Below are 13819 nucleotides of genomic sequence, written 5' to 3' on the forward strand. Positions count from 1 at the left end.
TCACCTCAGTCAAACGGTGCCGCTGAACGATTGGTCCGGACTTTCAAGTCACAGATGTTGAAATTGAAAGAGTCGCATTCTCGGGAGGACGCATTGTTGCTCTTTTTGTCTTCGTATCGCTCTCAGCCCCGAGATGGTCGCTCGCCGGCTGAGTTGCTCCATGGTCGTCCTCATCGCACCTTGATGTCTTTGCTGCATCCGCCGCATCAGGTTCCTTTGCAGCGGCAGACTCCTGCTTTTGCTCCAGGCGACGTTGTATTTTATCGCAACTATCGAGGTTCACGGCGTTGGCTCGCAGGGCGCATTCTTCGCTGCCTCGGCCGCGCGATGTATTTGGTTTTGGGGGCCTCTGGTGAGGTGCGTCGGCATCTCAATCAGCTGCGCCTCTGTCGTCGCACGGGTTCTGCCGCTCCCCGTCTGCTTTCAGCGACGGTGCCGTCCGGTCAGCGCTCTGGGGACCCATCTACTGGCTCGCCTCATCCCCAAGTGTTACCGACGATGCCTTCCATTTTGCCCCATGGCGACGCGCCGCCGCAGCAGCCGCCTCCGCCGCCGTCGCTGCCGCAGCCGCCGGTACTCCGGCCGGCGCCGCCCGCATTCGCCGCTTCGCTGCAGCCGCCAAGCGCCTCCCTGGGTCACGCGCCGCCGATCGCTTCCCGTGACCAGCTGTCCTCCGCCATGGAACTCTTGCCCGCTCCGGACCACATGACGTCATCGCGCGTCGGGTACCCCGACGCAATGGAGGTCGACCCTTCGGCCCCTCCTGTCTCATTACGGGCGCATACACCGCATGTTGACGTGCACCCTGGACTAGCTTTTCAGGCGTTTCCTAGCTCCCCTCGGACCGAATGGCCGGGTGCGGGTGGCACAGCCTCGCCTGTTGTTAGGCTCCCCACCTCATCGCATACGTCAACATGGGGTCCTCCCCACGGCGGGCGGAAGCCTTATCTCACGACCGTTCGCCGATTTGCGGGGGAGGAATGTGGTGTCACCGCCAGACACCACACTTGCTAGGTGGTAGATTAAATCGGCCGCGGTCCATTTAGTACATGTCGGACCCGCGTGTCGCCACTGTGTGATCGCAGACCTAGCGCCACCACAAGGCAGGTCTCGTGATACGAACAAGCACTCGTCCCAGTTGTACGGACGACCTAGCTAGCGACTAGATGTACGAAGCCTTTCTCTCTCATTAGCCGAGAGACAGAATAGCCTTCAGCTAAGTTAATGGCTACGAACTAGCAAGGCGCCATTAGCCTTACAGTGATTGTAATTAAAGTCTCCTGTGTATATTCAAGAGCGATGTATCACAATGATTGATTAAAGATAAGTATTAATCCAGCTACGTACTTTTCTTCATAGCATTAATTACGTAGCCTGTTCCAGTACTTCACGCCCGTCTGCGTTAGTCTAGCGTGCATTTTCAGCCATCTCGAACTACAAGGTGTTGGCCCAGCTGCCGACACATCAATGGGTGCTAAAAGATCGATACACATAGAACTGCATGCGCTACCAAATATGTTCGCTGGCCGCTGTGACCGAGCGGTCTAGGCGCTTTAGTCCGAAACCGCACTGCTGCTACGGTCGCAGGTTCGAATCCTGCCTCGGGGATGGCTGTGTGTGATGTCCTTAGGTTAGTTAGGTTTAAGTAGTTCTAAGTCTAGGGGGCTCATGAGCTCAGATGTTAAGTCCTATAGTGCGTAGAGCCATCTGAACCATCTGAACCAAATATGTTGCAAAACGCAGGGCATGAAAACGCGATTCTTCCAGAGCTCCTTGGGTTCTATTGGTGATGGTAGGTCAAGGGTTTTGAATAGTCCTTCAGTTAGGGACCATTTGTATACCCAACACAAGGACTGCGTTACTGTCACTATCCTAGAGTACAGGGTCGAAGTATGAGTATTACCCATTTCCTCCCACTTGGGTACATGGAGCAAATCGGTTGGTACTTTCTGCATTTGATGTGGTCTGGAATAGGCCTCAAAGAGCTTATGGAGGCACCATAAGTTCGTGGACTGTTCCTTCGAAAACCTCAAAAGTGTTTTTTTTTTTTACCATTTCTTCATACCGAAAACTAACCGCGGATTCCATGACAGCTATGCGCAGTAAATAGCTGAGATTCTTAAGATATATTCTTAAGATCCCGATCCCGAACAACCATGAAAATGTTACCGAAATCCATTTCCGATATAAAGAGTTTCAAAGTTACCTTACGTGTAAACGTAAAATATGAACATAAAATCCGAATGTGAGGCGAAATCTAAACAATAGATAACCGCATCAAATTGCTCAAATTTCAACGGTATATTCTCTAGGCATTTATCCAGAAGCGTCATCTTCCAGTTCCCGATAACGAGAAATATCCCAAAACCACGGTTTTTGAGTACCAAATCCGAGCCGTAGAGTCCAACACAGCTGTGCACAGCAAAGTTGCAATTTTTATGATATTTTCGTAAGATCCAGATCTCGAATAACCTTGAAAATTTCTTGATAACCTTTATCTGTTTCCGAGATACAGAGATCCAAATTCACCCTACGTGTACATGTAAACTACACACGCAAAATATGGTTTGAAGTGAAAAATTAGTTTATAAAGTGACGTAGCGCGGAGAAATATGTGGTAAAGTGTCTTTTATCAACAGAACAGTTCTCGAAACCCCATGTTTTAGTACTGAATCACATGCGAAATTTTTTTGCATGCAAAGCCCGTCTGAGGAGCTAAATTGGCATTGCGTTATTTCAATTTCACATAAGTAAACTATCAAAACTCTTCTAACACATGAAGTTCTTTTTACGTGGGTACATACCCTGCTGTGGCAGGGGAAGGAAGAGAACCAACGCAAAAATGCTCCTGCCGGAGGCTAATATACTCCTGTTTAAAAGACTGATTGAAAAGTGGGTACCAGTTGCCGCATTCTACTTTCCTCAGGACATTTAAAAATTCTACAAAAAATTTTGACATGTGAACATATTCGCACTTTTTTACCTGAGAAAGGAGGAGACAGCAGGAGTGGGATAGAGATGGAAAAGTAATTAATGTTGGTAGAAACTAGACATTGGTTGTGGTATAGAAAGGGTGAAGGAGATAATGGCAATGGAGAGAAAGGAAGGCACACATTGGCGATGGTACGTAGTTGATAGTGACACAACAGTGCTAGGAAAAGAGTTAAGGAGACAGTGCCAATGGGAGAGGAAAAGTAAGAGACGGAGGAAGTGGAAATGAGTGAGAGCCAGTGATAATTAGAGACAGAGTCTATGACAATGATAACGAGGTAGAGAGAGAGAGGGAGAGAGAGAGAGAGAATGACAGTGAGAAGAGACAGCAGCAGTGGGAAGACATGAATGAGATAGTAGAATTAAGAGATAGAGTAGGAGGGAAACAGGAACAGGGAGAGGAGACAGTAACGGCAGGACAGGATACTGTGGCTGTGAGGCAGGAGACAGTGACAGGAAGACACAAAAATAATGACAAAGAGTTGGGTTGAATGAGTGAGTGAGAATGGGCAGGTACAGCGAAGGACTACTGGGTGAGAGTTACAGTTAGGGGATCTTTTGGGAGTGAGAGGTGACTTGCATGTTAAAAAGAGCGTGAATATGTTCGCATGCCAAAATTTTTGGAAAGCTTTTTAAGGGTGGTAGGACGTGAAACGGGCCGACTTGGAGCAGGAGAGGCACCACAGGACATTTTAATTTACACTGTCTATGCTTTTACAAATAAATTCATAAAACTTTCTCAGCATGACCAGGAAGGATTCAGGATTCACACTCATAGCAGAGGAAGTTCGAAAACATAGCAAAACAATTTTTTTTTACATGTGAAATTTCAGCATTTTTTCACTTGGTGTTAGTTGCAATTGTTGCTGTAGGTACACTTTTCTTCATAAGTAAGAGAGATTCTTCGACGAATTTTGCACAGCATACAAACCATACTTACAGGTGTATGAAACTCTAGAATTTCCCAAATCTGTTAAAAACTGTGGTAAAAACTTGAGATAATTAACTATAAAATTCGAGTTTTCTCTAAACACGAAGTTTAAAACGTAACAGCCCATTCATTTTTCCATAGATTAAATAAATTTTAGAGTTTCATACACCTGTAAGTATGGTTCGTAAGCTGTGCAAAATTCATCGAAGAATCTCTCTTACTTATGAAGAAAAATGTATCTATAGCAACAAATGCAGCCAACAGTAAGTGAAAAAAAATCATGAAATTTCACATTTAAAAAATATTATTTTTTCATGTTTTTGAACTTCCTCTGCTATGAATGTGAATCCTGAATCCTTCCTGGTCATGCTGACAAAGTTTTAGGAATTTATTTGTAAAAGTATAGACAGTGCAAATTAAAATGTCCTGTGGTGCCTCTCCTTCTCGAAGTCGGCCCGTTTGACGTCCTACCCCCTTTGAAGGTGCTGAGAACTGTAGAATGAGGCAGCTGATACCCCACTTTTCAGTTGAATCTTTCAAACACAAGCATATACGCCATTTTTGTGCCTCGATAGGAGCATTTTTCTGCTGGCCAGGACCAATGTGCGATGTTGGCCACGGCATCGTCATTATTAACAAGGAACTCCTTGAGTGCGAGGTCGCAAGTTTAATCTCTAGTAAGGCTCATTTGAAAGTGTTGTGTTAACAATTATGGCAGGAAAAATAGTAGCTGGTAAAGATTCACCACGTGAATCAGGAGGGCGGCAGAAAATGAGTGTCTGCAAGGCGCAGATATTAACCTTCAATGGATGTGTGTATCACACTTCACAAAATTGACGTTGTCCACATTCAAGAACTGTTTCAAACAACGTTGGAATGAAAAATGGCGCGCCACAGTGATGACAAAGGTTCGCACCATCAACATCGAAGTCGAACTCCTTGGATGTTATAAACAGTGCAAGACGTTCAGCTAGGTATCCACTCTTAAGCAATGCATCATATTTATGTAACGGGGTGATGAGAACTTGTGGAATGTGATGGCAAGCAACCGAATGCGAAACAGTCTGTCGTTGAGCTTGTCGTGAAACTGACTATCCTTTAAGGTGCACCTCCAGGAAGTGCGATAATATGTTTTGTACGCACGAGGAAAAAAAAGAAAAAGAAAAAGAAAAAAGGAAAAAACATCCAGAGGTAAATTTGTCGAGTGGTTACAGGTGGTGTGAACTGCAATGTCGCACGCTTTTTAGGAGTGGAAATTTGCTCTAAAGGAGTATGATCTTTATATACAGATCAGGAATCGAGCAACAGCAAGTTATTTTGACCAACTGTTGGACAAAAGCAGTGCTCATACCATAGTTGTACTTCTCTCACACCCATTTTTTCCATTCTTCATGCTGTGCTGTAAATATTCCCCACTGTCCTTGCAAGATGACACACACGAGAGAGAATTGTAGGGGACAGAGCGCCTCATCTTTTTGCAGCAGACTAAATAACTTTTCAGCCATTTTACCGTCTAGGTTAACAGTCGGTATAATAATTTTCTACGAATGCGTTAAGGCATTGATGTTACTTGATCTTGACACAACTCTCGTGGTACCTCTAATTTCTGGTGTTTCTTTCATATGCGTTTCCTCTTCAAATCCCTATTGGTCAGAGTTAAAACAAACTCCCTACTGATCAATGGGACACATTTGCTTATCTCATCTACAAATTTTCGGGCCGATTACATATTTCGCCTCGCATTGTCAAGCTGACGCTTTGTTTGAAAAAATTTCGTTATCTTAAGTCTCCCAATCCCGTAGCACTGAAGTTATGCAACTGTGCAGTGCTTTGAAATCACTGTAATCTATGTCACAAGTAATTTGATGTACATTAAGTAGTACGCCACTATCACGCACATCTTGTAAATTGTATGGAGCATCCTCGAAACGCGCAAACACCAGCTTTTGTAACAAATGCGTTTTTCTTACGCACTGCACGGTCATGTTGCTGCGAACTCACTCGAAATCTGTTCATAATTGTTTTTTTACTATGTTGCGGATGATCTTCCATGTACGTAATTATGTTCAGTACCCCCTCCTTGGACAACGATTGCCCTTTACTACGTTTTACTGGCAACGGGATATGTGACTCTGCCCGACAAGGATGATGAACTACATGTCTCGACACCATTTTCAATATCATTTCCACTTGTTAAACACTTATCGCCATCATTGTATTCCTCATTTACGTTGCCCGCACAGTCAAGCGTATAGGACACCATACATTCCACTGACTCATCTTGCAAAAACCCTAATATTTCATCTGCCGCTTCCTTCCACTTTGCGAAATTTCTTTGGTTCTTTTCTCACGAAACGTCAACTTCACAACTGTTTTTGTAGATGTAATGCAATGTTTGCTTTGTTTATGGTTGCCGTTACTCTGATTCGTACGAACACCACTAACACTGTAGCACTGTTGTGAGTTACTCGTCGTCTAAGAAACTCTACTATGCTCCGTAGCCGTCATGCTGTGCTCACCCTTGGATACCTCCAGTCCTGTCACTTGTAGACTTTACCAGCCAATATTGTGGTTGGATGGCGGACAATATGTGGGACGTCGAATGCCGTAAACATCATTCGTCTTTCATCGTAAGTAAGCGTAACAAGTCAAGGTTGATATGAGCAACATTGTACTTACTTTCAAGTTAATTAGTAAGCATCAAGTGAATTACACTTACTTGTTGTGTGTGTGTGTGTGTGTGTGTGTGTGTGTGTGTGTGTGTGTGTGTGTGTGTGTGTGTCTGACAGGCGATGAGAATACTTCAGATACTACAGCAGGTACAATGCAGGTTTTCATGGCATCATCTTTACATTCTGATAGAAACTGATTCTTTAGTAAGTATGATCTGAAACTGGTTGTTAATCAACCGAAACTTGTAATCAGCAATTCGTAATTTTGTGTTCACTGGGATCAGGACTACGAATTTTTTCGTAAATAATACAGAGCGCTGTATCTTCTTCAGCCAACAATGTTAGGTCTTACAAACGAAACTTAATTGGAACAAGTATTGCAAGGTAGTACACGAATACATGTAAAAGATATACCTTTGTAATACCGGATGGTTTCTTTGGAACGGAAAACTTTGTAGTCCTTTGCATATGTTAAGAATTTTCTCCGAGTTGCTGTCTCCATTCGTGGAGAAGATGTAGTCTTCTGAAATTATATTTTCTAAACAATCTGTTGCTCCGAGTCCCATTGCAGCTATAAAAGTGGATGACTAATTACGCATGCAAATTAGTTTTTAGTCTCTCTCTCTCTCTCTCTCTCTCTCTCTCTCTCTCTCTCTCTCCCCTTCACTCACACCTACACAACCGCTAACAAGGAATGAAAATACACGCATATCATTTTGCGATTTTTAACCTACTCTATGGCTCATGAACTATCTGATGTACAGCACTACTTACGTACACTGAAGAACCAAACAAACTGGTACACCTGCCTAATATCGTGTAGGGCCCCCGCGAGCACACAGAAGTGCCGCAACAGACGTGGCATGGACTCGACTAACGTCTGAAGTAGTGCTGGAGGGAACTGATACCATGGATCCTGCAGGACTGTCCATAAATCCGTAAGAGTACAACGGGGTGGATATCACTTCTGAACAGCACGTTGCAAGGCATCCCAGATATACGCTATAATGTTCAAGTCTGGCGGGTTTGGTGGCCAGCGGAAGTGTTCAAACTCAGAATAGTGTTCCTGGGGCCACTCTGTAGCAATTACGGGCGTGTGGGATGTCGCATTGTCCTGATGGAATCGGACAAGTACGCCGGAACGCACAACGGACATGAATGGACGGAGATGAGCAGACAGGATGCTTACGTATATGTCACCTATCAGAGTCGTATCTAGACGTATCAAGGGTCCCATATCACTTCAACAGCACACGCCCCACACCATTAAAGAGCCTCCACCAGCTTGAACAGTCCCCTGCTGACATGTGTCCATGGATTCGTCAGGTTTTCTCCATACCCGTACATGTCCACCCGATCGATATAATTTGAAATGAGACTCGTCCAACCAGCCAACATGTTTCACGTTATGAACAGTTCAGTGGTGTTGACGGTCCCAGAGGAGACGTAAAGCTTTGTGTCATGCAGTTATCAAGGGTACAAGAGTGGGCCTTCGGCTCCGAAAGCCCACATTGATAATGTTTCCTTGAATTTTTCGCAAGCTGACACTTTTTGATGGCCCGGCATTGAAATCTGCAGCAGTTTGCGGAAGTGTTGCACTTCTGTCACGTTGAACGATTCTCTTCAGTCGTCGTTGGTCCCGCTCTTGTAGGATTTTGTTGCGGGCGTCGTGATGTCGGAGATTTGATGTCTTACCGCATTCCTGATATTCACGGTACACTCGTAAAATGGTCGTACGGGAAAATCCCCACTTCATCGCTACCTCGGAGATGCTGTCTCTCGCCGGCCGCGGTGGTCTAGCGGTTCTAGGCACGCAGTCCGGAACCGCGCGACTGCTACGGTCGCAGGTTCGAAACCTGCCTCGGGCATGGATGTGTGTGATGTCCTTAGGTTAGTTAGGTTTAAGTAGTTCTAAGTTCTAGGGGACTGATGACCACAGTAGTTAAGTCCCATAGTGCTCAGAGCCATTTGAACCATTTGCTGTGTCTCATCGCTCGTGTGCCAACTATAACACCACGTTCATGCTCACTTATATCTTGATAACCTGCCATTGTAGCAGCAGTAACCTATCTAACAACTGCACCAGACACTTGTTTTATATAGGCGTTGCCGATGGCAGCGCCGTATTCTGCCTGTTTGCGTACCTCTGTATTTGAATACTCACGCCTATACCTGTTTCTTTGGCGCTTCAGTGTATTTCCCACTGTGCTTCAGTCTTCAACATTCTCGACGGAACGAACACTACGCTGAGAACTTGTGATGAAAGTTTTAGCATGAAAATAGTGTCGCTACCCAAGTCACACACATCGTATACACACTTACCGACAGATACCTCCGTTGAATTTTCCGTGTGGTTGTGCTCGCTGGCGGCGTCAGATGCCTGGGCAGTGGTGAGCGTGATGATGACGATGAGAATGACTATCGCCAGGGTGGTAAGGCAGGCCGCGAGGACCAGGGCATCCCTCCGGCGCCACCAGGGTACGTGCTTGTCAGTGGCGCTGCTCGATGACTGCGTACCTGTCAGTGGCAGAATACACAAGAGTCACTCTGTAACACCAAATTACAACCTTACTTTTTAATTGTTTTATTGAAAGACCCATATAAAATAACAACTTATAGTTTCATGCCGTCGTCGTGCTACGACGAAAAGTAAAAGCAGAGACAATATAAGATTCAGAGAGGTCTAAGAACAACGATTATGTAACTCTCAATAATGAGACTATATCCTTGTCTTTTTGGTAGATATAGCGTCGTATCTTAGCGTAACGTAGTATGTCGCCTAGATTAAAAGTGAGTTATATGTAATGTTCTCCTAAATGAGTAGGCCTAATAGCCCATTTTAAGATCAACTATGTCGGAAAACTTATTCAAAATTACCTTGCAAAAAAACTAATGAGAGAAATAATCAGGTATCATTAAATGTGGCTCTCTCTGAAACGGAATCGATTCGTTACATGCGATAATGTTGAGTGTCGTCTGGCTCCAGTTCATTCACTATGATTTTAAAAATTGCACCTGAAGTCTGAATATTACAGTAAATGATATTTTCGTGTATAGAATACCATTTCATAAAAATGGCTCTGAGCACTATGGGACTTAACATCTGAGGTCATCAGTCCCCTAGAACTTAGAACTACTTAAACCTAACTAACCTTAGGACGTCAAACACATCCATGCCCGAGGCAGGATTCGAACCTGCGACCGTAACGGTCGCGCGGTTCCAGACTGAAGCGCCTAGAACCGCTCGGCCACACAGACCGGCATACCATTTCACAATCAGGAGGTCGCGCATTATTATTAAACGCTGGAATTCATACAGACTATGAACCTATCTGATACTGCCTATAATAATTCCATAAAAGCTGAATGAAAACATTGATATTTTAAGTGTTTCATTTAAATAGAAGAATAGCCGCTACAGTCATTGCTCTTAGACTTGTTGTAGAGGCAAAGATTAATTTTATTTTTGTATTTAATATGGTCTGCTCATTCTACCGTTACTTTTAATTAAGGAAAGGTGGAAACTACTCATTCATCAGTAGCAGTTGGCCATATTAAAGCATCATAGGTGTCACATTTTATATTATCGTTAGCCAGTCTAAGGGTGATTCTTATTAACGTTTAAAAACTCCCGAATCAACGTAGATGACGCTGAGACAGGTAATTTAATATGAGACACTTGGGGTCGGAAATGTCGGGAAATACCCCAAAAATGGATGACAAATGTTGAACATGTGACGTCACCAGATGACGTACTCGCTGTACGTGCAGCGGTTGGGTTTGGGCGTGAAAGGATGATAGAGCTATGTAATACTTGCATTCAAGCAAACGGTGTAAATTTTGAACACCTTTCGTAAATGTGATCTGTTGTAAACGTACAAGTTACAAAATTATAGTCCTCGCTGTAACGGAGTAGAACGTGTTCTTATTTTGTGTTTCTTTCCTTTTGTCCCTTCTGGTTTTGTTTACAGACATTATTTAGTAAATAAAACATGGCTCATTTTCTGGTAACGACGCAGTTCGGGAGCTTAGACTCATTTACTTATAACCCAATACGGTAGGTTTTTGCTGTACTGTACTTTGCAGTGTACCAGCGGAGATCGCGAGACTGGTAAATAAAACATCAAATCTTACGTCGATATAAACACATAACTATCTAACGCAACGAAAAAAATTCTGCGTGCCAGACGCAATACTCGAACCCCCGAGCCCGTGCACTAAAGCCCGGGGCCACATCGACGGGAATACTGGACATAGTTTGGGATGATCAGGCGCAACAGACCGAAACGCTCAACTGCTGCACGTACGGTTAGGTGCGTCATTTGGTGACGTCACGTATCCAACAATTGTCGTCCGTGCCAACATTGCTGATAATTGGATTCTGCATCACGATAATGTGCCATCCCATACTGCTCTCTCAGTACAGCAATTTTTAACCTCAAAACAAATTTCATTACTACCACAGTCACCTTATTCATCAGATATCGCTCCATGCGACTTTTTTGTATTTCCAAGAGTCAAAACGGCGGTCAAGGGACACCAATTTCAAACAACGTAAGATGTCCAAAAAGCTGTGACGAGGGTCTTGGAGGATATTACAGAAGATGACTTCCAGAAATGTTACCATCAATGGCAGAAGCGCTAGACAAAGTGTGTGCAATCAGAAGGGAACTACTTTGAAAGAGACAACACTAAACTTGACTAAAATGGTAAGCAATATCTTGTTTCACATCAGTCTCATTACTTTACTGTCGCACCTCGTACCGATATGCACATATAATGACGGCGGAAGTATCGCATGCACAGGCTACAAAAGGGCAGTGCATTTAGGGAACTGTTCCCAGAATGAGATTTCCACTCTGCAGCGGAGTGTGCGCTGATATGAAACTTCCTGGCAGTTTTAATCTGCCAGGAAGTTTCTTAGGGAACTGTTATTTGTAGCCAATTGATTCATGTGAGGCCGGCAGCTGTGGCCGAGCGGTTCTAGGCGCTTCAGTCTGGAACCGCGCCACTGATACAGTCGCAGGTTCGAGTCCTGCCTCGGGCATGGGTGTGTGTGACGTCCTTAGGTTGGTTAGGTTTAAGTAGTTCTAAGTTCTAGGGCACTGATGACCTCAAATGTTATGTCCCATAGTGCTCAGAGCCATTTGAACATTCATGTGAGAAGTAGCAGACCTTGAACGCGGTATGGTAGCTGGAGCTAGATGCCAGAGACATTCCATGTAAGGAATAGTTAGGGAATTCAATAGTCGAAGACCCACAGTGTCAAGAGTGTGATGATAATATCAAATTGTACGTACTATCTCACTACGCACGACGCAGTGGTCGACGGCTTTCACTTAACAACCGACGGCAGAGAATTGTTAGTGATGACAGATAAGTAACACTACGTGAAACAACCGTATAAACCGGTGTGGCACGTACGACGAACATATCTGTTACGACATTGTGGCGAAATTTGATGTCAATGGGCTCTGGTAGCAGACGACAGCGGCAAGTGCCTGCCTTTGCTAACAGCACGATGTCGCCTGCAGCGCCAGCCAGCTACAGTCGGACACTAAAGTCTACACACACTCTTAAAAATAACACTTGAAGGCAAAATCAATCAAAATATTATGTATTCACTTTCTGTGACATAAACAGACATGTCAGGAACTGAAAAACAACATATACACTGCATAATTAATAATAATTCCATATACTGACATCTTGAGCATACAAATGAACCAGCGGTCAGGTACAAAAGTAAACATGTGATGTTCTTCACTTTTAGGCACAATTTAATATTTTGTATTGTCACCTTCTGTTTCAGTCACAGCTTCCAAACGTCGAGGCATAGGTTCCCTCAATTTTTTTGTGTACGCAGGTGTAAAGTTATTCCTCTCTTCACTAAGGCTGCTTTGAAATCATCTTTGCTTTTGATGTATTTTTTTATCCTATGCTTTAGTTCTCCTGAAAGATGTTTAATTGGTTAATGTCTGGTGACTGGGGAGGCGAATGCAACTGTTTTGGTACATTGTAAAGTAGCCATTCTCTTACGACAACGGCCGTATGCTTGGGGTCATTGTCTTGCTGAAACATCCTGTCTGTTCTTAGTCCCAGTTTCTCCGCAGATTGCTTCAGATTCTCCTTTAATATGGTGATATACTTCCATTTATCCATAATACCTTCAATAAATACTAAATTCGCAACTCCAGCTCCAGATATGCAACCGCACACAAGAATATTTCCACCACCATACTTCACTGATGGGACAAGATTTCTCTTCTTCCAACTTTCATTCCTTTTTCGCCTCACCTTTTGCTGTCCGTCACACTGGAAGATGTTAAATTTACTCTCCTCCATGAAAAGTACTGTATTCCAAAGTGTAGAATCTTTATTTCAGTGCAGAGTTGCAAATTCTAGGCGCTTCTGTTCATTTACCCTGCTTATGAACGGTTTTTTCCTTGCTGTTCTACTTTCAAATCCTTGATTGTGCGGCAGTCTTCGTACTTGCGATGAACATTATTTCCACTAGCATTTGCGACATCTAATGCCAACTCCGTAGCTGTAATTCTGGGATCCGCATTAACTTATCTAATGATGTGTCGGCGCAGCTAGATAATTAATTTTGGCGGTCGTCCACATCTAGCTTTGTTTTCCCTGTAATTCCTTATTACGCTTTGGGGACTTGCATGGCTCCTTCTAACAGTTTCTCCAATTTTCCACAGTTAATAAGCCCTTTTCACTGAGCTCAATAATACGAGGGTTGAAACTTAAATAGTGGTAACTATTTATTCACAACCGATACGAAAGAGTTGCATGTTTGCACCTGTTACTGTCCTTCAAAGTAGTCACCAGCGTTGGGTAGTACCCGTTGCCAGCGATGTGGAAGGCGTAGTATACCGCTAGCAGAGCCTGTTGTGTCGATGGTGCGAATGGAGCGGTCTACTGCCTGTCGAATATCTGGAACAGTTCTGAAGCGAATGCCACGAAGTGGTTCCTTCATCTTCGGAATCAAATCAGTCACGAAGTCCGGAGAGTAAAGTGGATGGAACAGTTCTTCCCAGTCGCATCGACCGAACAGAGCAGCCACAACTTGCGCTGATGCGCCCGCACATTGTCGTGCACAATAAAGGGTGGGTTGCGCAGAAAGTGTCGCCGCTTCTTTCGCAAAGCTGGTCACAGGTGATGCTCCTATCGCTAGCAACGGGTTCTACACAACGCTGGTGACTACTTTGCAGCA

The 13819-nt window shown here is 44.1% G+C and overlaps 1 protein-coding gene across 2 annotated transcripts in view; it reads right to left on the minus strand.

Moving 5' to 3' along the window:
- LOC126482278 (peptidoglycan recognition protein 1-like) overlaps positions 1–13819 on the minus strand; it is a 113986-nt gene that overhangs the window by 42911 nt on the left and 57256 nt on the right. For both annotated transcript variants that reach the window (XM_050106263.1, XM_050106264.1), the window contains exon 2: positions 8917–9111. In XM_050106263.1, the coding sequence (XP_049962220.1) occupies positions 8917–9111 (195 nt within the window). The remainder of the gene's footprint in view (positions 1–8916; positions 9112–13819) is intronic.

Source organism: Schistocerca serialis, chromosome 5, assembly GCF_023864345.2.
Source record: "Schistocerca serialis cubense isolate TAMUIC-IGC-003099 chromosome 5, iqSchSeri2.2, whole genome shotgun sequence".
Classification (NCBI taxonomy): domain Eukaryota; kingdom Metazoa; phylum Arthropoda; class Insecta; order Orthoptera; family Acrididae; genus Schistocerca; species Schistocerca serialis.